General features: G+C 40.7%; 1 protein-coding gene across 3 annotated transcripts; it reads left to right on the forward strand.

Moving 5' to 3' along the window:
- Positions 1-6,035: 6,035 nt before the first annotated feature.
- tp73 (tumor protein p73) lies at positions 6,036-26,476 on the forward strand (the record flags this gene model as incomplete). Of its 3 annotated transcripts, none has more annotated exons than XM_080469690.1 (12): positions 6,036-6,274; positions 7,381-7,629; positions 16,261-16,447; positions 17,434-17,549; positions 18,216-18,325; positions 18,936-19,069; positions 19,217-19,305; positions 19,513-19,640; positions 19,958-20,112; positions 20,255-20,387; positions 23,936-24,029; positions 24,211-26,476. In XM_080469690.1, exons 1-12 carry the CDS (start codon positions 6,254-6,256, stop codon positions 24,610-24,612), a joined length of 1,818 nt encoding a protein of 605 aa, XP_080325816.1. In that variant the 5' UTR covers positions 6,036-6,253. The 3 variants fall into 3 exon arrangements, with proteins under 3 accessions (XP_080325816.1, XP_080325815.1, XP_080325817.1); XM_080469689.1 differs by having other exon boundaries at positions 6,208-6,274; positions 18,936-19,078; XM_080469691.1 differs by lacking the exons at positions 19,958-20,112; positions 20,255-20,387; positions 23,936-24,029; positions 24,211-26,476 and having other exon boundaries at positions 6,208-6,274; positions 18,936-19,078; positions 19,513-19,644.
- Positions 26,477-27,701: the final 1,225 nt, after the last annotated feature.

The raw sequence follows: 27,701 nt of genomic DNA on the forward strand, positions 1-27,701 counted from the left end.
TTTTTTTTCAATTTAAATGTTTTTTAAATCTGGGGATTATGATAAATTTCCTGTTTCCTGCTCATTTTAATTGCATTTTTGAATTGTGTTTTTTTTTTTTCTAACATCCACGATGGAGTTTGTATTTTTTCAAGTAATACCAATATAGACCAGTTTTGCAATATTGAAATTATATATTCTAATCATGATTGATAGGAAAAAAAATACATAAATGACAGGTGGAAACGTTTTCTATGTAAAGGGGGGCTCAGTGAAAAAAGTAGTGCGTGTCCGGTTTGGATCACGGTTGTTGTTTTCTCGGTGCGCAGGAGAAGATTGAAGCTGGCCTCCTGTCCATTTAGCTGCTGCTTCCCGGCCTACAGTAAGATCCCCTGTGCAAAACATAAGGGTTGAGCAGGGATCTGCTGGGAGTGATTGTGAGTGGGAGCTGCTTTCTGCGGCGGCAGACACCCTGGGAACAGCGGGAACCTGCAGCAGCTCCAGATTACATCCGAAGAGTTTGCGCAGTGCGCACAAGGGCGGACATACTTCGTTTAGTTGTGGCACATTGTGGAGAACATTTTCAAGGTTCGCTTTCTTTAAATGTTACATTCAGGGGATTACATTAGAGGCCGTTGGTTCCATACCCTCTTTAGTTTTCCAGAACTTTGTGTTTGCTGTTGCAGGCCGCATTGACACCTCTTGCGTCCAAATCCTGCTTTTCAGTCGAGTCCAGAGCATCGCGTGGCTTGCATTTAAAGTTTATTTAAAAAAAAACCCTATCGTGTGGGAATGACCAAAGGATCCGCTTTAAGAACAAATGAGAACAACCTATTAGTTCACCAGTCGTGATATCACTGCAGATGTTTACCGGCCTGTATATCTTCAGTCGATTCAGTACAGAGCAAAGTGAAAAGATCCCTGTTAGGTGGAGATAAGGTTACAGTATAACTTCAATCGACATACTTGTGGAAAAACAACTAGAAATCTGCATCTGCTTCCGTATCTTAACCACGAAGTGGTTCTATTTACGTGTTCGTTTGTTGGTTATAGAGCGCGTTGTGCGTAATGCGCTCTTTGGCACAGTTTTGGGTGCGCACAGCCCCACTGTAGTTACTAAGGAGATGTGACGCGCCTCTGCTGCGCAACAGTAAAAATGAAAACTTCCGCAGTTTAAGACCAAATATGCTTTTAAAAAAAAGAGAGAGAGGGATTTGTTGTTGGGGCTCATCAGCGCGTTTTTCGCGCTCGGCTGGCAATCTGCGCCACATTTTTGAATTTACCAACATGTCAATCCCGGAATTTCAAACTCAACCCTTTTTAAGACGTCCAAATGTTCCATTCGACAACCGCATTTCTAAACGGTCATTATCTAGTTTTCACTGTTATCCGATCCTCCTAAATAAGCCATTGATTTTATGTTAGATAATGGATACGTTTGCCTTCTTTGTTGACAATAACATGTTAAAAATCAACATCAAGTCAGGCCAATCTGAGGTACCCAGCCCTTTCTATTTGGATTTGAGATAATTCCACAAATGCAGCCCGGATGCTGGCGTTATTTTTGAGACGGGGAATGGAGGGTGTGATGTTCAGACTTCGCGGAGGAGAAGTTTCCCCTCGGGTGAGACGGTGATAAGTCAGGCAGGTCCGGGCACGCTCAGGCCCCCTGATACCTGGTGCCACCTCGCTGGGACTACATTAGTGTTATCACACCGAGATGGAGGGGTGTGTGTTTTCAACTCCCTCCTCTCCTGAACATTGATCAATTGAAGTGATCTGAAATGCATGTTTTGTTTGTTTGGACTTCCTCCATATAAAATGCACAAGTAATTTGTAAATATTTCTAAGATGCACACTTCTGTGTTGTTCTTGCTCGACAGAGTGATCTGCCCATCACCAGATTACCCATCATCTAAGATGTCCCAGTCTGCGGTTACTGAAGAAGGAGGCACCTTTGAGCATCTGTGGAGCTCCCTGTGAGTGTCGACAACACCTGGATGACAGATTTACTCACCATTCCCTAGTTCTGCTTTACGTTATGGTTTTGCATCAGGGGGTCAGAATGGCATTAGTCTCTCATCACACTCTCATCAAAAAATACTGAAAAATAAAGATATGATCATTCATTATACAATCATGTATATATAAGTCTTTGCATTTGTCCAGATCGGAGGATTTTTTTTAACTGATCCACCGACAAACAGTCTTGTATTTTGAAACTGAAAACACTTATTAGGTGAATGTATAAAAGCATTCATGCATGTTTTTGTTTTTACATTTGCTTGCCATCTATTCACCTTATGTTTACCCATTTATTCTAATATCTATCTATAACAGCCCATCTTATCACTAAAATCTCTATCTTTGCACATTTGACTCTCTGAGACACAAAGACTCGCTCTCGCTTTAAATACAGTTTGATCAACGTACGCATGCTATTGTATGTTCACAGGGAGCCAGACAGCACCTATTTTGAGCTCCCTCCGAACAGCCAGCCAGGTGAACACCCAATGCCCTCGACCAGCACCCCAGGGAGTCATCACAACACTGCAGAGGTCTCCATGAACGTCTACCACATGAGAGACATGAATGACAACGTCATGGTAGGGATCTGTGTTTTGTTTTTGGCTTCCTTTTGATCAGCTAGTGTATTTTGTGAACACAGCACACACACACACTCACACACACACACACACGCACGCACGCACGCACGCACGCACGCACGCACGCACGCACGCACACACACACACACACAGAGCGGGGCTCTTTCCTTTTTCCATTTTCCCTCCAGTGCTGAGGAGATTCCCTCCTATGCGGTTTCCCTCTGCTCAGCAGCTTTTTCCCTCTCTCTTGGTCGCTGCTGAGTAGCCCACGGGGACCGTGGGGTGGGGAGTGTGCATGTGTTGGGTTAGGGCTCATTAAATTTGAGTCCAGGACCTCTTGCTGTTCTACTCTAAAGCCATCTGTAGACTGAGATGTGGCCACATACGTTTACAGATGTATGCACCTGCTGACCAAACCCACTCCACATGAAAAATCTGAACATTTCAGTGTTAAAATTTTAGGTTTAATCGTATTGTTAACTATGGTAGGAATTGACATTTTCAGCACAATTCCAGTAGTGTTTGTTCAACCCTTTGTTGCCTGATATATATGAAATGAACTCTCGCTCCCAACTGTGTTTATATGTTTCCTTCCCCTTATGATCTGGAATATTGGTCAGATCTAATCTTAAAGAAGGCAAGCCTAGGCCTGCCTGCTGGGTTAATGAATAGTCACGACAGAAAATAAAAGAGGCGGAGCAAGGATTTGTTGTTAGATGCAAGGCAAGTGGAGAAGGCCCATTCAAGAGAAGGAAACAAGTGGAGGAAAATAGAGGCAGGTTACTCCTCTCAGTGTGCTCCATCATGTTCCGCTGCACAGAGGGGTCACTGGCAGTGCAGTGGTGGACCGTTATGGTTACATTGGACCACAGCAGAGTGTAAGAAATATGAGATGTGAGCCACATGGATATCGTGGACACACAACTTTTTTCTCAGGAACGTTAAAATGCTGTGTGATGTGGTGAGTAGAAGAGTAAATTGTCTTTTTTATCTTTTTTTAACACTTCAGGAACATGGTTTTGATGAATGGAGACGTTATCACCTTTTTCAAACGACTCAAAGGGCATGAAAGGGAATATGGGGCTTACAGCCTATTGTAATGTTGCGTGATATACTGTATTTGTATGTGACCATGTTCTCTTAGTTTTGAACCTGTGTCTCCATAAATGCCGGATAAATATATTTCTATTGCAGGGCTGCACATAGATAATTTCTGATTATATTAGCAATTGAAAGTCTTGTTGTAACCTCCCTCATTTACAATCTGATGTAGACATACCTTCTCTAATTCATTGCAATGGTATCAGATTAGTACACACTCCAAGGGTTGGCATGGCAATGAATGTCCTTTATTTTTCCAGCACTTTTCCAAATATTCCCAACAGGGGGCAACCTTCTTACACATTACTCCAAGTTCACCTCCAGTCATCCTCGCCTCTGTTGAGCAGAGCCTGTGTCTGATAGACATGCTCCACTTTTAATACAATGCCACACCATTAATTAATGTTTTCATTATTTTGTCAGGGTGTTTTGAGAAGATTTGACTATAGACCTTGAAGTGGCTAAAAAGAAAAATACATCTTTAGAAAGGCAAGTCTGTCTTTATCGTCAGTCTGTAATGTTTCCCTCATTGTGACAAGTGAAGGTCGCTCCAGTCGGCTTATGTACGTTTATCAACGTTTTCAGCCTTTAAAACTCAGATTTGAGTGGCAACTACACGGACATGTCCCCATAGGGGACATGAGATGCTCCTGAAGCGGGAAATGTAAACAGAAAGACACAAGGAACACGCACGCACATACACACATACACACACAGCCACTTACACAGTGGCAGTAGTTTTTCTGTTTCAACTTGTTGTGGATTGAGTTTAGGTATTAAGACCAAGCACACCTGTGTGTGTGCGTGTGTGTGTGTGTGTGTGTGTGTGTGTGTGTGTGTGTGTGTGTGTGTGTGTGTGCTTTCTGTTGTTCACACAGACACCTGGGCTTCTCTTATGCTTGTGAAATCCTGTTGATAAAAAGAGCTAAAGGGAGATTTTAACGGCAGTTAACAATGCAATAATAAAGGCCAGGTTTAGTCTATCATGCACCCTTTGTGAGGAAATGAATGTCAGAGCACATTAGCCTTGATACTTATACAGGGAAATCTATAGGTGTCCTTATGTCCACTGTCAGATACGAGACATTGCCTTCGTCAATGTATAGATTCAAACACACACGCATGCGTGCATCCTCATTTAACCTACAGAGTTTGCATTACATTGTGGACATTGACCGGTGGATTTGCTTTCAGCTGCTGAAACGGGGCATGGAAACATGGGGTTTACAAGTCCTTGTTTAACTTGTGACCCTGTTAGTCGTGAGACATCCGAGGTAAAAAAAAAAAAGAATAAGCCATAAGTGAGGAGCATAGCTTGAAGCAATGCCATGATTTCAAGTTGGTCTTTTAACATAGAGTAGGGTAAAGGTGAATAAAACAGTGCAGGGACTAATGAAGAAGAGAACAGTTCCCTTACATGTAGTCCAAAAAAACATGAGGTGGACTGTACTGTAAGGTGAAGGACTGGACAGATGTCCTACTTTCAGCGAGTTCAGTACATCATGATCTACAGGGAGCAAGCGAATGAAAACATTCTTTTCCAAGATATTTAAGTGAAGGAGGTTTTTTTGGTTTGATTGCCAATAGACAGACCAGTGATCAATATAAACTCTGCGACTTTGGGGTGACCATCCTGGTGTAATGTGATGTATTTTACATTTAGTAACAGGTGAAATTGGACTTTTGGGATTGTTCTTATTTCTCCTTGACACAGTCTGAGATAATCAGATTTTTAAAATAACATTTATGTAATTTTTATTTTTGTTTTTGTTTAGTTTTTTTCTATTTATTTATCAGGGACAGTGCAATATACATAGATAAAATCCGATGTGTTGCACATAGAGTATATAGCTCGACACTAATTTGCAACTCTCGTCCCTGGAAGGGCTTTTCAATTTTTAGTTTACATATTAAATACACTGCTCCCCACCTCTGAATGACACTGCTCGTTAGTTAGTCCATTTTATTTTTGTTGTAAATGGTCTATTAATATATAACCAATAATTAGTTTTAACGTAGTTTTCACAAGGTTCAGGTGTTTTAGATTGCTCAGACTAAATGGTTGACTTACTGCTTTATCGATACACAACAATGAGAGGCAGAGGTGTCTGACCCTTGAACTCTTGTTCTTTTATGTGCTTTCTTTCTTGCTTTTCTCTCTCTCTCTCTCTGTCTGTCTGTCAGACCAGACAGTGTTTACTTAGTGCAGGCCTTCACAAGGTGTTTTCGGAGCATGTGTGTACATGTGGCCCGGCATTGCCGTCTATGTCCGGGCATGCCATAATTAGAATGTCGTACCATTTTTTGGGTTCCCATCACTCTTTCCCTCTCTGCTTCTCTCCCCTCGTCTCAGTCTGTCGTTTCTCTCGCTTCACACCAGTCCTCACCTTGTTCCCCACTCTGGCTGTGCATGTGTCCGTGCTGCACTCTGAGTGTGTCGCATGTCCACTGATGCACACCTTGCTTGAACTCTGTGGTTAGGCAATGGTCCTGCACTCTCTTTGCTTTACTGTGTTTGGACGTTTGACTGACTGAAGATTTGATAAATGAGACCTGAGATCTAGAGGATGTACTACGTAAAAAAGAAGGTAAAGACTTTGCTTTTTATCTGCTCATTAGGTTATTGTATGTATGAGATGCTTATGAGTGCTATCAGTGTTGTTTAAAAGCTGCTTTCTGACATGCAACTGGAGTAAATATGGTTGTAGATCTTTTTTTTTTTTTTTTATGTCAGGCAGTAATTCTATGTCACTGTTATGGCTGAAGAATTAACAGAAAATGTTCTAAAAAGAAATTTCCCAGGGTGAGATATAGTATCTGTTTTTAAGTAAAGTGGGAGGAGGGACCAAAGGGCTTTGGTCACTTTTGTTCAGTCAGAATCAACAGGTGTCATCTTGATTAAATATTGGCCTTAGTGTTGCCCAAAGAAAGTGTGTGACTAAATGTTGTACCGATTATAGCAGCCTGTTTATGCTTTCAGACTTCTATAATATAACAGGACTTCTGAAAATACGTCACATTTCTCCAGAACCTTTTGAGTTTTTGTCCAGCAATGAATGCACCTCATAGAAAACATTAAGTTTGACAAGTACTTCATCACTCAGTGCATCAAATCTTCCCTTCTTTCAAACACAAGACATGGGGGATGGGGGGGGGGGGGGGGGGGTGCAATTAGGCAGCACATATTATGTCTGTGTTTTACAACTTGCTTCGTGTAGCCCCAAGGAAGCTACTGTGGAAACTTCACGGCAACTGCCACTCACTTAAACTCATTCAGTCACACAAACACACCCGTCTGTGTCCAAGCACTTGTGATGATTGTCATTTTTCATGTACAAGTCACACATAATGTGCTGAGCGTCAATCATGGGCACCTACACTCACACGTGCACTCTATGAACATCTGTCTCTCTCGCTCACTATCTCTCTCACACACACGCACACACACACACACACACACACACACACACACACACACACACACACACACACACACACACACACACACACACACACACACACACACACACACACACACACACACACACAGATATCCCTTCCCAGTGTAATCCGACCTTCCTTAAAGCCTCTAAACCCCTGTCTCCCTGCCACCTCTACCTGTGTCTTCCCTCTGTCTCTCCTCCCTCCCTCATCGCCTCCCTCATGCTCTTCCCTCTTCATTTTTCCTCCACAGTCCCAGTACAACTTGCTGAGCAGCAGCATGGAGAGCCTGGGGAGCCGTGCGACGTCCGCCAGCCCCTACAGCTCCGAGAACGCCTCTTCGTCGGCCGTGCCCACCCCCTCGCCCTACTCCCAGCCCAACTCCACCTTTGAGGGCCTGTCGCCTGCTCCGGCCATCCCTTCCAACACTGACTACCCCGGCCCTCACGCCTTCCAGGTGTCCTTCCAGCAGTCCAGCACCGCCAAATCTGCCACATGGACCGTGAGTACACACACTTTACTAACTTTTCCATGCTGTTTTTGTGTGTGGTTACAAGTTTGTTTGTCTTTGGGGGCCTTTTCTTAGGATTTGCAGCTGTCTTTCATGCACACAACTAAACACTCTCGTGCACACTCACTCAAGTCAGCACTTGTGCAGACTTGCAATGTGCAGGTGAAAGCGATGCATGACACCGTGATTGAGCTTGTCCTCCTCTCACCTCTTTTATTGAGTGTTGGTGTTGGTTGAAGTGTGTGAAATGAATAGCATATACAAACATTTTGGCAACATTTTGTCCTTGTTCATTAGTGCTTAAAAAAAACTGTATTGAATAATTAAGTTGTTAGAAGCCACAGTGTCATGTTTTAGGCTTCATTCTTGTTTGTCTAACAGTGCTGGAGGAGGCCAGGGAAGTTGTACTTCTAATGAGTCTTGAGAAGAAGAAATAAGAAAAGTTTTTGTATGTTAATTTAATGATTGATGACTGTTCCATTCTCATTATTTTCATGTCTTTTATGTGGATGAAAGTTCTTCCCATGAGAAAAAGTCAGCCAGTCACAGTTCAAGGTTTTTGGGTCGCTATGGAAACCTCCCTTACTCCAAAATGACCAAATACTTCACATTTCACAACTGATCACATTACATTTATTTTTTGTTGTCAGGTAAAATGACATCACACCGGCATGTCAAGAAAGAGACGTCAGCAGAACCTTTTTTTCCAGCTTCATTTAAATGTTGCAGTTACAAACATACTAAATAATGAAGGTGAACAATTCAATTCATTTTTGGCCCACAATTTTGGAATGTAATTTTTTACTCAAGTTATTATGAAATCCTTTCAACATTTGCAATACACATACCACAAAATACATACTGCACAATACATTTGTACTCTGCATGTAAATGTATATGAACAATCAAATTGAGCTCTTCTGCATGAGATTGTGTTGACAGCAGATTGTATTTCACTTCATTATTTCAACATAATATTATACCTGCTGCACCAGGCCAGGAAACAGAAAGAGACAGACACACAAAAAAGAGGAAAAGTTACTGAAACAAAAAGAATAAAGTCATCAAACTGCTCCGCCCCTGAACTTTTGCTGGTGGGAACTGCAGACTAACATGGGATTTAAAAAAATATGGTGCAATTGTCCAAGTAAAGGTAGAAAAAAAAGCATAAAGAGAATATACTATGAACAACATAAGTGTTTATTTATTTACTGCAAGTCATTTTGTGATGTTAATACTCAACACTTTTGCTTTTGGCAATGTTTAACTGATATTTGTACAGTCCGAGATTTAAGAGCTGAAAAACATGGCGGAGGAGTCAGATTGTCTCCTATATGGTCCTATTTTGTATTTACCTAATGAACTTAGTTTAGATCATATTATCAAAAAGAATGTAAAATTAATTTTGCCTGGCTGTTTTTGTTATGCTGCTCTATTCATGTCAGTTTTGGCTGTTTGGCTGCTACTTAGCCATCCATTTGGCCTGAGTTATGTTTGTGATGGTGCAAGTGTTGCATCTATCCAATGGGCACTTTGTTTTGGTCTGTGAGCGCTCTCTCTTTTTAAACTTGTTGCAAAACACACTTAGATATAATGAAAGTTTGTAAATTTTATCTGCAAAATATATCACACATTCATCCTTATTGCAATATCAACAATTACAATAATAATATGGAAAAAGACTGAACAAGAATAAGTCGTTTCTCTGCGCTGGGCGTCATATTTGGCCATTTGTGTGGAGCCCTACTGTCCTTGAAACCCCCCCTTTTTATCAAGATGCCAGTGGCGAAGGTCACACTGTGGAGAGAGAGCGTGATGAGAGAGAGCAAAAGACTTTAGGTGAATAAATCCAATGCATTTAATTCATATATTAAAGAATAGTTTAATTTATTATCGATCATATTGTCACTGCAAAGCTCAATGCTTTTAGCGCATATCACTTGCTTTCCTCGTACCGTGCAGTCTTAGTGTGGTCACCACATAAAACATCAGTGCAATTAACCCTCAGCTTATACTAGAAAAACACGAGTACATCACATATTGTTCCAATGTATCAAGTCAATAATCTGATTTATAAATGTCACTTTCATTCAACTAGAGTTTGCTGCAGAAATCAATTATTTGATTGGAACTTTCCGTTTATACATCACAGTGTTTAAATGAGGATCGAAGCTCCATGCACAGTGGTTAAAATTTACCTAAACAAATGATCTCAACACATACAAATGCTTTGGGATGTGATGGCGATGAGAGGTGAGTGAAACACGATCTGAGTAATTTGTCATGACCTGGTGAGAAGTCTCCTTCTGGAAAGGTGTCACCTCCGAGTGTCACACAGTTGACCTCCTGGAAACAAGAGAGACAAGAGACAAACTGCCCTTCTTCCAGTCAGTGTGTGTGTGTGTGTGTGTGTGTGTGTGTGTGTGTGTGTGTGTGTGTGTGTGTGTGTGTGTGTGTGTGTGTTTGCTGGAAGTAATCATGCGTGGTGGGCTCCTTTACTCATCCCTCTGTGATGTAAGAAGATCCCACCCTGGACATTAGAGCGGTGGTCTTTGACCTGTTGCTTTTCTCTTCTTGTCTCTTTCTTCCTCTGGTCTTAACACACACTCATGGCTGTCACCTCTGGCGCCTAAAGTTTCCCCCTATCCTCTCCTAAAATGTCCATCATCTCCTTTGTCTCGCCTCCATCTTGTTGGACTTAAAGGTCTTTCACAAACCAACTGCACACCCTGGAAGCAGGGAGTTAACCCGAGGAGTTACTAGAAAGAAATGAAATCCTAAAATATGGCAAAAAAACGATTTCGAAATGTTGGATTTAATAAAGTGATTGGCTTAGACCTGATGTCACAATTAAAAAAAAAAGTTCTCAGACTTTATTTCCGAAAGGACAAACTCAAACAAGATTTTCGCTCAACCCTTTGATCTTGAAGCAAAGTTTAACGTTACCTCCACGGACAGTTCAAGTGGGAGCAGCTTTTTGTTTTGCCACAAAAGAAGAAACAAAGGCGTGTTTGACTGGCACACGACTTAAGACACAGATGATGAGGCAGCAGGAAAAGGATTGTGAGGAAACCTGTGATTATTCAGATTCCTCTGCTAGCATTAAACAGGGGGGATTAGGATGAGGCAGAGAGAGACCTGTGATTGCTCATTGCCTTTGTGGAGTTTACAGTAATGCTTTGTCTTTTCTTGCATGGCTGATTATAAGATTGAAGTATAGGAACATGCATTTAAGTGCTATTATATAGCAACTATCAAGGGAAAAAGTGGAGTCAGGATAACTGTTGATCATTTCCAATGCAATGCAGCGGCAGCATTGTTTCTTTTCAGCTAATAATCTTGATATGCAACATTTACGAAGCTCGGCAATGTGGAAATAGTGAGTTTGAGATGTTGGATCATTTTGGTTAATGTGATTCAGAAGTGTTACGTTGAAAAACAGAAGAAACTTGTGGTCAAGAACAAATAGGCTTCTCGTAATGGAAAGGGGATTGCCCAATAATGACACCGGAGTAGCATGAGGATTTGTGTGTGTGTGCTAACGCGCATCCCCACACAAGTGTGTGTGTTTACTCCAAATTCAGGAAAAAGAGGCAGGTCTGAACACGTTTGGACAAAAATGGTGGCTGTGTGGACCCGACTGAGTCACCTTGTTTCAGTGTAGTAAATTGTCTGAGGTTCTTACCGATTCTTCGTGGCCTGAGGTGATGGGGAATGCCACACAGCATAGGGGCACATTGACAATCATCAGTTGCCCAGATGCCCCCATTCCCACCTCTCTACCTCCCAACTTGATTAATTTTTCTGGGAGATTATGAGAAAAGCTGCTGCCTATTGCATCAAGCAAGTCAAGCTGAGCTCATTTTCTCAACATTTCAAGTGGATAACTGGTGAATGATTTGGCTTATTGAGGGCTTACGTCTGTATAGAAATAACCTCTGAAAAGAGGCTGAGAGGAGATGATTAATTCTAGTCTTTCATAATATTTCCAGAGGAAGTAAGACCTTCCAATCCAGCATTAGTAGACTAGTTTGGAAATCACTGCTCGTCTAGTCAAGACAACAGGTATTAGTGGTGATAGCTCTAACCTGATGTCTCTCTCTCTCTCTCTCTCTCTCTCTCTCTCTCTCTCTCTCTCTCTCTCTCCCTTGCTCTCTCTCGCTCTCTCTCGCTCTCCCTCGCCACCTTGAGGGCAATTCCTTGGCCTGGATGCAGAAAAGTGTCACCAGGACTGGGAATGAGATCTAACACCTCAGCATTGTCAAATGTTAGGACGTCTTTCAATACACTCAGATTGCGTGTGTGTGCGTGTGTGTGCGTGTGCGTGTGCGTGTGTGTGTGTGTGCGCGTGTGCGTGTGCGTGTGCGTGTGTGTGTGTGTGTGTGTGTGCGTGTGTGCGTGTCTGTGCGTGCGCGTACAGTATGCGTCAGGAGTGGGAGGGGCTGTGATGGGGATGCAGGCTCGAGCATGCACCAAACGGCGGCTTGTCAGAAGTTGCTCTTCCCAGCTATTAGCCCCTCTCCGTTAGGACACAGGTCCCAACACGTCCTGCACGTTGCTTCCTCTCCTTCATTTCCCCATGCATCATTCGCAGCCACATCACTTGTCTGTCCAAGCGCCGATTCTGGGAAAATGCGCAGGAAGATTATTCAGACACAATTGGCTTCACACAAGAGAAATAGGTGTTACTCATTATTTGAATATAGAATGTTTGATTGGGCGTGAATCCAGGAAACTGTGTCAAACATTCATGGTATTTAAACTACTGACTGTGACTGTGATTAGCAGTCACTCATCTTTATCATCTTAACCACGGATGGATCTTTATGCTCATGTTTGAAGTGGCTTAAGAGCCTCAATCTAACATTTGAGTTTTGTGAAGAAATAAAATTGAATGAAGACAATTAGCAAACAAAAGGAAATACTGATCTGAAAGCAGCTCCTCAAAGAAAAAGAAAACGAAAGAAAAAAAACAACAATTTAGACTTGTATGAACTCACTGGCATGTGCATAAACATATCGGATATTTGTTAAGCAAATTTATGGCGGGCAAGCTGTTGCTTGTCTATACAGATGATGGTCTGGCAATTATCACCTTGTCTTCCAGAGCCTGTCGGGGCGTGCATCCAGTTGTCGGAGCATGGATGGATGGATGGATGGATGGATGGATGGATGGATGGATGGATGGATGGATGGATGGATGGATGGATGGATGGATGGATGGATGGATGGATGGATGGATGGATTGATGGATGGATTGATGGATGGGGTTGCAGTTCAAATTGAAATCAATTTTTGGAGTTCAAACATTTTCATATCAGAGGCACCATCATATTTGATGGTAATGATACATAGAAACGACTCTTTTTCAATGTTGGTTATAGATTTTATACATGTAAAGTAAATCTGTTGGCCAACGTTCACACTCAGACATTTAAAGTTGCGTCCATCTTGACCTTCCTTCTAATAGTGTAATTTAAACCTGTAAACATTTTCTTTGACTTTTCATTCTACTTCTCTCTTTTACTTATTTCTCGGTCAAACAAGTTACTTTCATTGTGCCTACTCTCTCTCTCTCTCTCTCTCTCTCTCTCTCTCTCTCTCTCTCTCTCTCTCTCTCTCTCTCTCTCTCTCTCTCTCTCACATCTCCCCCTCCTTTCTTTCCACCCCTGCAGCCCTCCCCTGTGTTCTGAAACAAAGCCCGACTTATCCATCAGCATATCTTGTTCATACAAGACGCTACACATCAGATACTGTCACTCTTTACTTGAAAATGTCACACATTTAACGGCACCACGTTAAACTCAGGGACTCTAAACACACATTAAGTATTTTGTCATGTTTGAGAATGAAGGAGAACAATGTCCTTGATGCCGTCGTCCTTTTTCATGCAGCTCTGGAGATAGAGTTACTCTAGGTGAAAATATTGAACCATATGTTCCCTCGCAAATCAGCCAGCTTTGTATATGTGCAGTATTTGCATACTTATTATCTCGGCTGTTGGTTTTTAAAAGGTATGAGGAAACCCTAAACCTTACCCGATTCTAAAACAAAGTCATCAAACAAACAAATCATAAAACACTTCAGGTGATGATTTGAATATAGAAGAAGTTAATGTCCCTCGTGTTGTGATTCTATTGAAAAATAAGCCGATGGAAACATTTCCAACCAAAAAAAAGTCCCCGGGTCGGTAAATAAGAAGTCTGCCTGACTGCTGCATCCCAGAAAATATTTATTCATGGTATGGGGTGGGCTGTTGAGACTTGTTAGGGAAAGTTAAGTGGGAAAAGGTAATGTTGTGCACAGGTATTTCCACTGCCCTGAAGGGAGCGCTCACGGCTGAGGGTGTGTGTTTATGGGAGTTAGGATGTGTGTTGTTGGGGGGCTGAGGAACAGTGTCACAACAGTAATCTGAGCGCTCCTTGACGTAGCAGAGACTTTTTCCCAGCCAGGAGAAGCAAATCTAGTCCAAAAGGAAGGTGGGAAATCAGAAAATGTATTTATGTCATTTTTTAATCATTAACTGATGATAGAAAGAACAAAGAAAACATAAACAGATGCAATAAAATGTGTTAAGTCTTCAAAATGGGAATAAATGAAAATAGAGTAAAGAATATGTTTTATTGATAATTCCTTCATATATTGTAATCCAGCGGTTTTATTCATTTTGAGAAGAAAACAGAACACACAAGTAAAGTTATTAATTTTTTTATTAACACAGTTTTTCAGGCTATTTCAAGTGGTGTGGACACAAATTGAAATGATAAAGAAAGTGCTCAAATGCAACATAATTTCTATATCAGTTAATGTTTTACTGAATTGCTGTTACTGAATTTACTGAGTTACTAAATTACTGATAATTCAAGTTAAAGCATTGAAATTAAAGCATTCAACTTGCACAAGAACAATAATGCAACCGTGAATATTAATATAACGGCGAAAAAACATCAAGAAGTCCAGCATTTAACCAGAAATTCTATTTACATGAGTATGTTCTGCTTTTTACTGAAATAAATTTCCTAATATGCAACATAAATAATACTATTTTTCTTTCACGAGCATTGAAAACAAAGTTCTTGTCTAAATGCAAGAGTTTCCAAACCTATTTTTTTTTTTCCAATGCGGTCCATATTTGAACGTGTTAAAAGGCCAAATGTTTAAAAACTCTTCATTTGCAATGATCATCGCTAATCTTCAATTTTCCACAGCATTATGCTATATGCTGTCTCATGACAAAACACACGTTATATATACCGTAATGAAAAGTTCTTGCAATATCCACGTTTGCTGGAAGGGGAAACCTTTATTCGCAACTTTGTTTAAGACAGACAGCTGAGGTCTGACCTTTACACAATGATGCCAGCAGTATTCCATATCTCATTTAAGAAGTCTGCTTCTGCTGTCCATATAAAAATCTGATTTATTTATTTTTTAACCCAGGGTGACGCCCATATGAAATCAGATCTTGGGCCGCGTTTGGCCGTTGGACCAGAGTTTGAACATGTCTGCCTCAACACTAACTTTACACTTCTACTTTCTGTAACTTCAGATACCAACGAGAGCTCTGACTCTGTATTCCTGCTCATCATAGCAAGTCTCCACAGGACGGAGCGGACTTCTTACTTTTCTTCTAAGTTTGATTTCAAGCAGATTTTTAAGTTTTGTGGACTTTGTTGAGGCATGTCGTTAGCTTTCTCCATTCCTTGATGTCATTGAATCCATCTGTGCTGGCCTTTCTCTCACACACACACACACACTGATTACGATGACTTTGAATTACCGACGGCTGAGTTTCCTGTTTCCAGCACCAAATGTGTGAAATTATTGTTAACTCATTGATTTATTTATTTTTTTCTACCTCTGGGTGTATACGCGCAGCCATTTATTCTAAACTGTCTGTTTGAAGTCGCACTTTTCCTCGACACCTGCCACATCTCATATTATCTCCCACTAATCCAGAGCTGGATAATAGTCATTTATTCATTCTAATAACACAGTAATTATCTTTACAACAGAGGCTACAATTTACTGCTGACTGTTTTACAGTCCTCATGTATTTTCCCTTTCCATTCATACTCTCCCACTCTTTCCATAACAGTTTTTTCTCCTCATAGTTTTATGTGGTAATCACAGTATCCTCTGGTCACAACAGCCTTTTAGCTTCATAGCCAACTCTTTGTTTGATCACTTTGCATTTGAATGACTACTTAAAACACAACTTTACTGGATAGTATTTCAATATTCAACCTCCCACTGTTTTCTCTGTATACATGCATCACTAATCTTGGAGTTTTTACACAAGGCTGAGTGGAAGCTCTCAGTTTGTGCCTTTTTAGTTTCATTTTAAAACTGTATTTACTGAGGTGGCTTACAGGGGGGAAAAAAAGTTATTTTAGTTGCTTCACCTAACTACATCTCATAAAATGTATAAAATTAGTTGAGTTTAACTCTTCTTCAGACTCTTCAGCAACATTTTATTGCTGTTTGGAGTCTATAAAATACAGAATGGCCCTTTATGATTGGCCTTTCACGTTAACTGTTTCTCTTCTTTCCTTGAGGCACTCGGACGTTGAGATCACGCATTTGAATTGTGCATGTTTTTTTTTCTTTTCTCCAACACAGTACTCTCCTTTGCTGAAGAAGCTCTACTGTCAGATCGCCAAAACCTGTCCCATCCAGATCAAGCTGTCCAGCTCGCCTCCACATGGCAGCATCATCAGAGCCATGCCCGTCTACAAGAAGGCCGAGCATGTCACAGAAGTGGTCAAAAGATGCCCCAACCACGAGCTGGGACGAGATTTCAACGACGGTAATATTAACGAGGCTGGAATGGAAGTGAAGGCTTTTCCCAGCAGCATTTTTTCCTATTAATTTGAGAGGAAAAAAAAGGAACAAAAAGAGTTTAAAACTATTATGTAACATATTGGTTTGAATAAGACAAACTGACAATCTAAAAGAAACACATAAAGATAATAAAAACGCATGGAACTCGACATGGATGCTTGCAGGCATACATACAGAGTGCAACTTTGCTAAATGCCTCAGATGTTTGCCAGTTACATACAGTTTTAAATACAGTTTCCATTGTTTTCACACAGGTTTTGATTCTCACTGGTTTCTCTCCAGCTATGGTTGCGTTAATACTGGATGCTAGAAGCTGGTTCCACCTGCTCCTGCTGTCGTCTCACTGCCATAAAAACGTCCGTGACGCAAATCTGTAAAATGTTTGGTGGTCTTGTTAACAATGTCTAGTCCCCCCACCCCCCCACCCCCACCCCCCTACCCCAAGCCACTGTTTGTTCAGACATGTGAGCATGTCAGGTGTCCAACTTCCTCTCTTTCTGTGCTGTTATTATGCAGAATTCGGCATACATAACACTCAGAACAGCATATTAGAGATTTCATTTAAAACCACCTCACTTCCCAGACCTATTTCCAGGAGAAAAACACCTCCTTATATGTGGACCAATACAGTCATTTTTTTCTAAGTACAATAGAGAATTGTTTAAAACTGTTGTATCAGTTTCAAATACAAAAAAACTACTTTCCAGATTATAAAATTAAAAGTGTTGAACTAGCACTGGGACAGTTATTATTTTTGATTGCTTAAAGATTCTAAAGGCCGAAATGGGAACAAAAAGCTTTTTGTTGGTGGTCATCCTACTGCACTTTGTACAAGAATGTTTAAACTTGAACAAGAATAGTCCCATTCTCTGCATTAAGAATCTATTATGACGATTATGATGTTTGGTATGTGTTGATGTTTGATTAGCTTTTATTCATCACTCATTTCAGGTCAGGTAGCTCCAGCCAGTCACCTGATCCGAGTGGAGGGGAATAATCTCTCTCAGTATGTGGATGATCCAGTCACCGGTCGGCAGAGTGTCTTTTTGCCCTATGAAGCTCCACAGGTTTGTGATTCATCAGAAACTTTATCTGTATAAGTAACCTTTTTTATAAGGAAGATGAATTTACAGAAATGTATAAAATATTCGGATCACATTTATGAGGAACTACACTGATTGGATGCATTCTCCCAGTTTGCTTCATGGACATTTTTCAGGAGTTTTGATTGTAATTGTAGATAGTTTAGAAATCTTTTCTCGGAGATGTTCATGGTTGTGGGATGCAAAGAGTGCAAACATACACACATCTCAATATCTGGAAGGTGTCACTAATATTTTGCACATTCAGTAACAGGAAAGACAAGACGCACAATTGAGTTGTCAACTCTATTTCTAACAAACAGTCATTTGAAACATTTCAGGGTAAGCAAATCTATAAATACAGATGCCAGGCACGCAAGTCTAAACATGCTCAAGAATCATCATGTCTGTGATTGCACCTGTGGATGGTCATGAAAAGCACATCTTGCCTCACGTCAATAGGCCTCTGCAACACTTCCCTCTAGTGGCCATGTTGAAAGAAATGACCTGAGCAATAAATAAATCATGGCCCTAGATTTCAGTGTTTGAGCACGGGGAAACCTAGAACACGCAGGGGCTCCAGGACCAGGACTGGACACGTCTGGACTGAGTCCAACAAAGCTGAAAGCTCCTCGTGGTTTTCTGTTGCAGGTGGGGACCGAGTTCACCACTATCTTGTACAATTTCATGTGCAACAGCAGCTGCGTGGGCGGAATGAACAGAAGACCCATCCTCATCATCATCACTTTGGAAACTCGAGAGTAAGTAAACAGTTCCCGCTTTAATTTCAGCAGGACAGTTTATGCGTCACTGTTTACTTGCACCGTGTCTTATTAATTCACAAGTTCACACTTTAATACATGTAAAACCTACACGAACACAAGAACAGCACTTTGAAGGGAGCCATAGATTAAAGTACAGCTGACTTCTTGCTCGCACTCTGGACTGTCTGTCGGCTCCTCCTGGATAACGTCATTGTGGTTTTGTTTGACTGGGATTGTAACAGATAGCTTGACCATCAGATAGTATGCGCACCATATGTGCAGTCGAGTTCCTCTTGCACAATGAATCTCCTCTTTAAACATACGTGTGGTCACATACTGATGTTGCAAGAGTGTTTCAGACCGGCTGCAGTAGGGAGGACATTTTCCACAATGCACTCTGATTACTCTTTGTCAAAGCTCAGAGACAAAGTTTTGTAACACCTTAATGACAAAAAGAAAGAATGGTTACTAAAGCTCCTCACATTTAGAATTCAAATTATACTCGCTGATCTTTTTCCCACTAAACCTTACACAGGTAATACACTTAAATTAAAAAAAAAGGTTTTCGCTTGATTTGTTCATTTTCTATCCTGAATCATCTCTGCAGTGGTCAAGTGTTGGGCAGAAGGTCGTTTGAAGGTCGGATATGCGCGTGTCCTGGACGCGACCGCAAAGCTGATGAGGACCACTTCAGGGAACAACAGGCCCTGAATGACAGCGTTGCCAAAAACGGCAGTGCCAGTAAGCGCAGTGAGTTGAATTACGGAGTGGCATCACTTCTAAACACTGAGACAGTGTGTGACATTTTCGCCCGTAGTTCAAACGATGAGTCTCTGAAATGTGTCAGTGACCTCCCCTGGCTTTTGATTCTCTCTCTGCTATGTGCAGATTTTAAACAGAGTCCACCAAATATTCCCAGTCCAAATATCAACATGAGGAAGAGGCGACACGGAGAAGAAGAGATTTACTATATTCCCGTAAGAGCTTTTATGTTATCGTTTTAAATGAAAAATCCAACAAACGTGACTGAAACTTTATTCGGGAGATTTTATTTCTTCACTTTGTGAGATTGGAATAAATGTGTTATTCATGTTTGCAACAAGAACCAACCACATTTTTAACACTGAAGATATATTTATGACTGGACAGACTCTGATCAATGCATGCGTTGTATTTGCGTGCAGGTTCGTGGTCGGGACAACTTTGAGCTGCTGATGAAGATTAAAGACAGCTTGGAGCTGGTGGAGTTGGTGCCACAGCCTCTCGTTGACTCCTACAGGCAACAAACACAGCAGCAACTTCTCCAGAGACCGTAAGTCACACGAAGATATGGAAACCCAGTTGACACAATGGGACTTTACATAAATTATGAATAGAAATATTCTTGATCAACCTTTTCATGCACACATCAACAGGAACATATATAGTACAGTAAATATTAGATAGATAGATAGATAGATAGATAGATAGATAGATAGATAGATAGATAGATAGATAGATAGATAGATAGATAGATAGATAGATAGATAGATAGATAGATAGACTTTTTTGATGGTCTTGATGACACAAACTAATGTTTTCTTTTAAAGTCAGCAACACTAATGTCGCCATGCTTTCTTTTTCCTCTAGGAGTCACATAGCATCCCCGCTGTCTTACTCTCCACTCTCCAACATGAACAAGCTTCATACCCATGGAGGCCTCAACAAACCGCCCTCAGTCAACCAGCTGGTGGGGCAGCAGTCCCTGCAACACCAATCTGCCCCTCCAACCATAGCTCATATGGGTGAGGATTTATGTGATTTGATAAAAACTTTAGATTTACTCACAAGAATAATTTATGTTGATGTGAGTTTGTTCTTCTGGTTTCCTGGTGGGTTTTTTTGTTTATTTTTTTCCCTCACTGAACAACTCTGCCTCTCTCGCAGGTTCAAACATGCTCAACAACAGCCACATGCAGACCAATGGTGAAATGAATGGTGGCCACAGCAGTCAGAATATAGTGTCTGCTTCCCACTGCAGCCCACCCCCTCCGTATAACCCTGACCCCGGCCTCGTCAGGTACCTCACCCTCCAATGACACTCCCTTTTTCACTGTAACAGGCCAGCAGACAGCCTGGTGTGCTCAATGAGTTAAATGCCAATCAATGGCTGGTTGTTGCTAAAAAAGGCTACCGTGTTTAGTCATGGTCACGTAAATTTCATTAAATACATACAATATAATATCCTTGCCGCACAGCGTGTCTGTACTGATTCGACTTGAACATTGCTGCTTTGTACAGGCTTTCAGTCACCCCAAAAACCTCTAAGAGTCCCAGTGCCATAAGGAACGTCCACTGAGAATTGGCTGCATTGTAAAAGATAGATAGATAACTGTTATTGTCATTCTGACAATTTACACCAGAGATGCACTCCAGAATGAAATTTCAATGCATAGCCAAGTTGTAACTATAAGAGTCGTTAGCATTTCAAGTAAAAGTGTTTTTCATTTGTGTCTTTGGAAATATTGGTCCTTGAGATACAAGGAGTATGGGAATCCTTTGAATTTACCTAGTTGTCTGCGTGAATTGGTCATAGAATGTGAGCTGATCGACAGTTTCCTGACAAGTATTGACAAGCACATAGAGCTGTAACTTATTACCAAACAAACACTTTTAATATTTCATGTTTTTATTGAACATACCCATTAAAACCTGGACAGTGTTGGTGGAAAACGTTAGCAAACTTCAAACGAAAGATAAAGGTTATTGAAGTCAGGAGTTGGAAAACCGGGAGTCCAAACACTAAAAAGAGATGTGTACAGACACAGACTTATAAAAACACTCAAAGCTTTCAATCCACAAGAAGTATCATGTGATATCAGATGAACAAGACCTCTGAAAACCCAGGAATTGTCCAGAATTCTTGCAATTGTAATTGCAATGCCATTTTCAGAGATGATACATTCATCACAGTGGGTCACATTACAAATGGAGATCTACTCTAACTAGAAGTGGGCACCCTGTAAAGCTGACACTAAAGACCTGATGCAGGAAGACTTGGGGGAAGACACTGATGGACATTTCTGTTTAGGCTTCTGTACTCATAACATTGAGTAACCATGGGGAAAGAAAACCGTGGCTTCAAAGAAACATCACTACACCTCTGAAGTTTGTCTGAATTTTTATGCTACCACACGACTGATGATATTAAGATTTAATTGTCTCTAGTCTGGACTAGTCTGGATACTTTAACTAAAAGGTGGGGAGCTCAGGTATTTAAACTATTTTCTTCAGGTTTGACATGCTAATGACCTCGGGCTTCTATGTTGATGGTATCCACGTTGATGGACCGAAGGGCCCAGGGTGTAGTTCCTCGGTGCTCTAATGTGTTTTAACAACCTGCAGAGTTATATGGGGTTCAAAGGATTGCGGTGTGAACTTCCTCCTCTGCCCAGGGAAGAATTTCTTGAAAGGAGCAGACCTGTTGTTTTTCATGTGACCAGACAGCTTAGCGGAGACCTGAGGAGTTAACCATGCAGTGTTGGGCAGCGTGTTTCTTCACTGGTTGTTTGTTGTCACACTGTTGGCTCTTCTGTATGGCATACAGCAAACTGCTTTTCTCAGAGTGGTGTGTGATGCTTGGTATGTACCACATTCGGTCTTTGTGAGGCGATGTTTGTTGATGTTTGTTGAAGATGAGTCTCAGTTTCTCGACACAGAGGGAATCACAATGTTGTTCATTTGATTTCTCTTCTCTCTCAGGAGCACGCTCTTCTTTTCCTCAAAGTCCAGCTGTTGTAGCCACAGGGTTGAAGGGCTTCCCTCATGGGTTTGTGAGATTTGATTGTTTTGGAGGAAGAGGCGTTGCACAACATAACAGAGTCTTTCTCTGTTAAAAGCACCTAGAAATGACTGTGTTGTATTTGGTGCTATATAAATACAGTTGAATTGAATTTAATTGAATTAAACTGGTCTGGTACCTTGCTATTGAGGAGACTCAACAGGATCATTTCCACCAGCTGAGGTTCAGTAGACGTTGGGTGATGCAGTAGGGAAATGGCTCCAAACATGGTAGAGAATCTGGAACCGAATAGTTTCAGAAACAGTGGATTTTTGGAGAGCTCAGACCAGAATTCAATGGAAATGCTGTGGAATTACTGCTGGCAGCCATTGACACCAGGCATCCTAAGAATCTGGCTGAATTGAAGTAGCTTGGTGTGGAAAAAACTGTCCAAAATTGTTCTTTAGCTTTGTGCCACTGTGATCAGCAGCTACTGGAAGCACTTGGTAAAGTTACTGCTGCAAAAAGATTTTCAAGAAATTGTTAAATCCAAGAATTCAAAATACCTTTTTCACCACCATTCTAAATGTGTAATGGTTATGTTCAAAAAGGCTTTGAAATATTATATATATTTGTAAAGTTCGAGATTCAGTACTTGGTATTTTTTATACTTGTGACTAAGATATAGATCTAATATTGAATTGTTGAGAATGAATCCAGAATTCCAAAGGTTTCACAGACGTTTATATAGCTACGTTACAAAATGCCCTCTTCCCAATTGAATAAGATTTGTGGGCATGGCTTTTCCCTGGCACACTTTAAGGAAAGCATCTGGTGTTCTTGAGCGATGGATTAGTGACTGATTTGTTTCAGGAGAAGATTGGTAAATGAACACTACATTATTCAAGCTCAAGGTCAAGGTGACTTTATTAGAACCCTTAGGTAGATTCTCAATGCGACAGGAGAAGGCATCCAGAAATACATGCAGATGCATTTAAAAAAAAAAACAACACGGGACAGTATAAACAGCGTGGACACAGACATGGATGGTCACTCACAACAGGAATAAAATGTGAATAAATAAGTAAAAGAATTGCTATAAGTGATCTGTTAAAAATATGCGAAAAAGGGGACAATGAGTCGGTCTGCCAATCCAGCCATCCCGCGTAAACGTTGTACATGAAACCTCTCCTCTCAAGGGATTTATTTTCTTCTTCCTCAAACATTTAAACCTTAAATTCTTCCCTTGTTGCTGTGTATCCAGCCATCTTTTGCAATGCACTCGTCCATTTTCTTAAAACAAAATGTTTGATTTCTATTTATTTTTCCCACTGTTTTTCTTATGTTTTATATCTTTTTCAAGGTCATATGTGAATGCAGTCCACCGACTTGCGATTGAGAAAATCTCCAATTTTGATACAGCAAACTATGTTAATCTTTTTTCATATTTCAGACTGTTGTACAGTTGGCTTTTGTTGCCATTTGCATTGTATGTTATATCACCATTTTAACTTTTGATGTATTTATAATAAAGGTTCTTCACCAAAGCAAGAGTGGCTTTATGAATCATTGATATAAATGCATGTTGTCCATTAAGATGGTTCATTTGTGTCTGTTTGAACCCTGCAATTTGGAATTAACTCCGGAACAGCTGGAAAACATTGTGTACTGATGAAGTGTCGTGACAGGAAATGGTCTGAGAACAACTGCTGAGAACATTTCCATTTTTTTTCTTTCTACTGAAGCAGAGTTGACTTTGTATCAGTACTCATCATCGTGTTGTTTGTATCTTAGTCTGTAATTTTGTAGCTTTGGTCTAAGCAGCCTTGCTTTTCTCCCCCACACAGTTTTCTTACCAGTCTTGGCTGTCAGAACTTCATTGAGTACTTCACTTCCCAAGGCGTCCAGACTGTCTACCATCTCCAAACTCTCTCCATGGAGGTAAACACACTGTTCCTGCACTTTACGTCTCACAGTGTTTATCAGTTTTCAGTGATCTGGAGAATTATGCTGCTTCTACCCACATTTGTCAGAGCGACGTGTTCAAGCCCTCTTTGTGCTTTCTGACTTTTTCACTACATGACCCATAACTACCCGTCTAATCTCTGTGTGCTTTCACCAGGATTTAGGCGCTCTGAAGATACCAGAGCAGTCCCGTCTTGTTATCTGGCGAGGTTTGCAGGACATGAAACAGGGTGCTCCCCACCAGCTGCCCACCTCCAACCACCACCACGACTACCACGGGCAGCAGCTGCTTCGCTCCAGCAGCAACATGGCCGCCTCAGCGATGGCGGCCATCGGAGCCACCAGCGGGGAGCTGCAGCGTCAGCGTGTCATGGAGGCCGTGCACTTTCGCGTTCGCCACACCATCACCATCCCCAACCGGCCCGGTGTTGTCGGGACATCGGGCATGGCAGCGGCCACCGACGAGTGGGCCGACTTTGGTTTCGACATGCCCGACTGCAAAGTGTCACGTGGCAAGCACTCCATCAAAGAAGAATTCATGGAAAGTGATGTCCACTGAATAGAGCTGGGACCGCTTCCATCAATGTCACCGTGAGCTTCTGTCTCTTTGTAGAACCACACGGACCGGGTGTTTAAATGTTGGAGGCATATTTTAGTCACTGATTTTTGCTGGAAACCACGTGCAGCGTGGAACATTTTCTGTGTGTTAAAGCACCTTCCTGTGCACTTTGAATTATGTGCTGGGACTGCTGTTCTATTGGGAATATCAAACAAAAGATGATGCAATACATGTCCACATAGCGAACTAGTGCAGTGAAAACACTGCCAATGCAATGCTTAATACACATGGTCTGGTCTGGACTGAACTTTTTAGGACTTGGATATTTGCTGGGAAACGTTGGTGCGATAACACTCAACAGGAGTATGCATTCACATGATGACAAATGTCACGATAGACACCATCCCTTCCGTTTTCAGAGTGCTCAGCGCTCCTATTTATTTTTTATTCAGTTTTACTTGTATAAATGTAAATATTATATCTGTATTGTAAATGTGTTGGACTAGTTGTGGTTGAAATTGATTTTTTTAAGTTGGAATTAATGTTTCTCCTGTTTGTACTTATAGTATAGAAATCAATAGTAAATGAAGCTCATAGCAGTGGAAACAGTCATGTGTACTTTAACCCTTTTATTACTAGACGGACAGGACTGATGTTGATTTCATGACTAGAATTGTTAAAAAAATAACAATAAATGAGAAATACTGCCCTTTTTTCAAAATTAACTTCTACCTTCATTATCTGGAAGGACTTTAATGTTACTGTGTATTTTCTTTACTACTGAGAACCACACAAATGTTTGCCATGCTGGTGTATATTGTCTGATTGGACAGTGATGCTGAAAAAGTACTGGGGGTGGGAGAGTTCTCTGATGACCAGCATATGAGCAAAAACCTTGAATACTGTACTAGTTTTTCAATTTTCTAAAGTTCACAGAGTCCATGAGTTATTGTTATCATAAGCAATTCTGTCGAGTCCTGTCAGATAATTTGCTTTGATAATATGATGACCTCTCATTCAGTACGTCTTCATCATTTCAATTTTGACATTTGTTCAGTGGACTTTGGCATTAATGACGTGGAGGCTATGTCAATATGTTGCTGATATATTTCTGTTGAGTCGTAGGATTTACGGTGTTAATTCTTGTATAGTTAAAAAAAATAACAGTTGGAAAACAAATTCTTAACAGTGTTATAGCTTAATAACGGGGGTTTAATTAGATTTGTGAATAATAAAGTAAGAATAACACCCCTGTTTATTAAGACGAGACAAGACAGTAGCATTTTAGTCCTTCTCTCTGTATTTTCATGAACCTTGCGGGGCAAGGTCTTCATATATTGATTATAGCTTACTGAATATTGTGTCTTCATGGCACTTCTTTGTAGATATTTAACACAAACATTCCAGTTTCACATTTGGATTGACACCCAGGATGATTAATCATTCTGGTATGGGATCTTCTTTGTTCCTCACTTTTTTTTTATTTACCTGACTCAGCCAGTAGCAGCAGTTTTTTAAGGCCTTCACACAAAGAATTCTGTTTTCATACAACAATCATTAACCAGCCAGAAAGAAAAAGCACTTTAATGCTTTATTAATGAAAAAAGTTGGGATTGTCAGTATTATCCATTACTACTATGTAAATAGAAACAGTGATTTGTTAAAATATTTTGGGTATTTTTTTTTTGTTATCAGTTTTATAATAATTATTCGAATGTGTACTTGTGTATTGCTGTTCATTGATGTTAAATAGTTCCTGACATTAAACACAGTGTTTTTTGTTAAACTCATGTATTAACTGGATTTGAATATTTGCCTTCCTTATTGCTGGTCTTCATCAAAGTAATAAAAAGATTTTTGACTCAATACTAAGAGTTTTTACTTGAAATTGTTAAATGTCAAAGCCGGGATATTCTGCCAGTTTTTTCTAAATGGTTTTGCTCATATCTTATACAATGTAACCGGATTTTAAACTGTGTTTGCGTTTGGCACATCATGGTACCCCACAACTCCTACAAAAATAACTACAGAAGATTAACACAAGCTTAAGAAACACTTTTAGTTTTCACCCGTCCATGCATCTTTACCTGTTTTATCAAACTTACAGATCTGACGCCTTTCGCACCTTACAGCTGGTGAAAGGCAGACCTGGAATATGTTGCCGGTTCATCACAGTGCAAGCATAGCGTGACAAACATTCATCTTTTCCACTGCGTTATCTAGGTCAGGGTTGCCGGGTGCCACAGCTCATCCCAAAAACAGTCCATGACAGAGCAAATACACAATCAGAAAATCACACACACACATTGGTGTGAGCGAGGCCCCTGATTCAGACCTGCTGAATAGTATGTGAAGTTCAGGTTTACTGCGAATAGGATGCTGAGAAAGAATTTGGCCAACTACAAATGTTTCTTTTATTTTTGAAGTATAAAGAAAGCATGAGTACATTCTGATAAAGTTTGCATTTATTTCAATATAATTTCATAAATAGAATAGAAAGACTTTATTGTTCCCAGGGGGAAATTCTTGAACCGATGGGTATGGCTGTCATATATGTAAGGTGCTATATCCATCCACTGGAAGCAGTTGGAGGTTCAGTGTTTTGCTCAAGGATACTTCACCACATGCACAGCGAAGATTAAAAATTTTACCTGCAACCTTCAGAGTGAAGAGCTCCCGCTCTACCAACACAGCCACAGCCACCCCAAAAACTGAATGAGGTAAAAAATAATGAGAATAGATTCAATTTTAAACAATTTATAACTACAACGAGCACTCGGTAGAGCGTTAACTAGGTAGATCAGGTCGCTACATCACTGTGTGAAACGTGACTTGTCCCTGTAGAAAAAGGTTACGGAGAGGCTTCAAGGCTTTCCAGGAGATGCATTAGTGCTATTATTATTAGAAAATTTCAAAAGAAATTTAGTGTGATGGGATGAAAGGAGATGAATGGGACATTTTTTTTCCCTGCAGTTTCGCAGTTTGGGATTTATTCGACGACGGTTCTTTGTCAGTCAGCATGGGTTTTGCAGCCTTCATTCAGCATGATTTCGCAAATCAACCCTTTGATGCTAATGCTGGTTCAAGTC

The sequence above is a fragment of the Lipophrys pholis genome (assembly GCF_963383615.2).
Source record: "Lipophrys pholis genome assembly, chromosome: 8".
In the NCBI taxonomy this organism is placed as follows: domain Eukaryota; kingdom Metazoa; phylum Chordata; class Actinopteri; order Blenniiformes; family Blenniidae; genus Lipophrys; species Lipophrys pholis.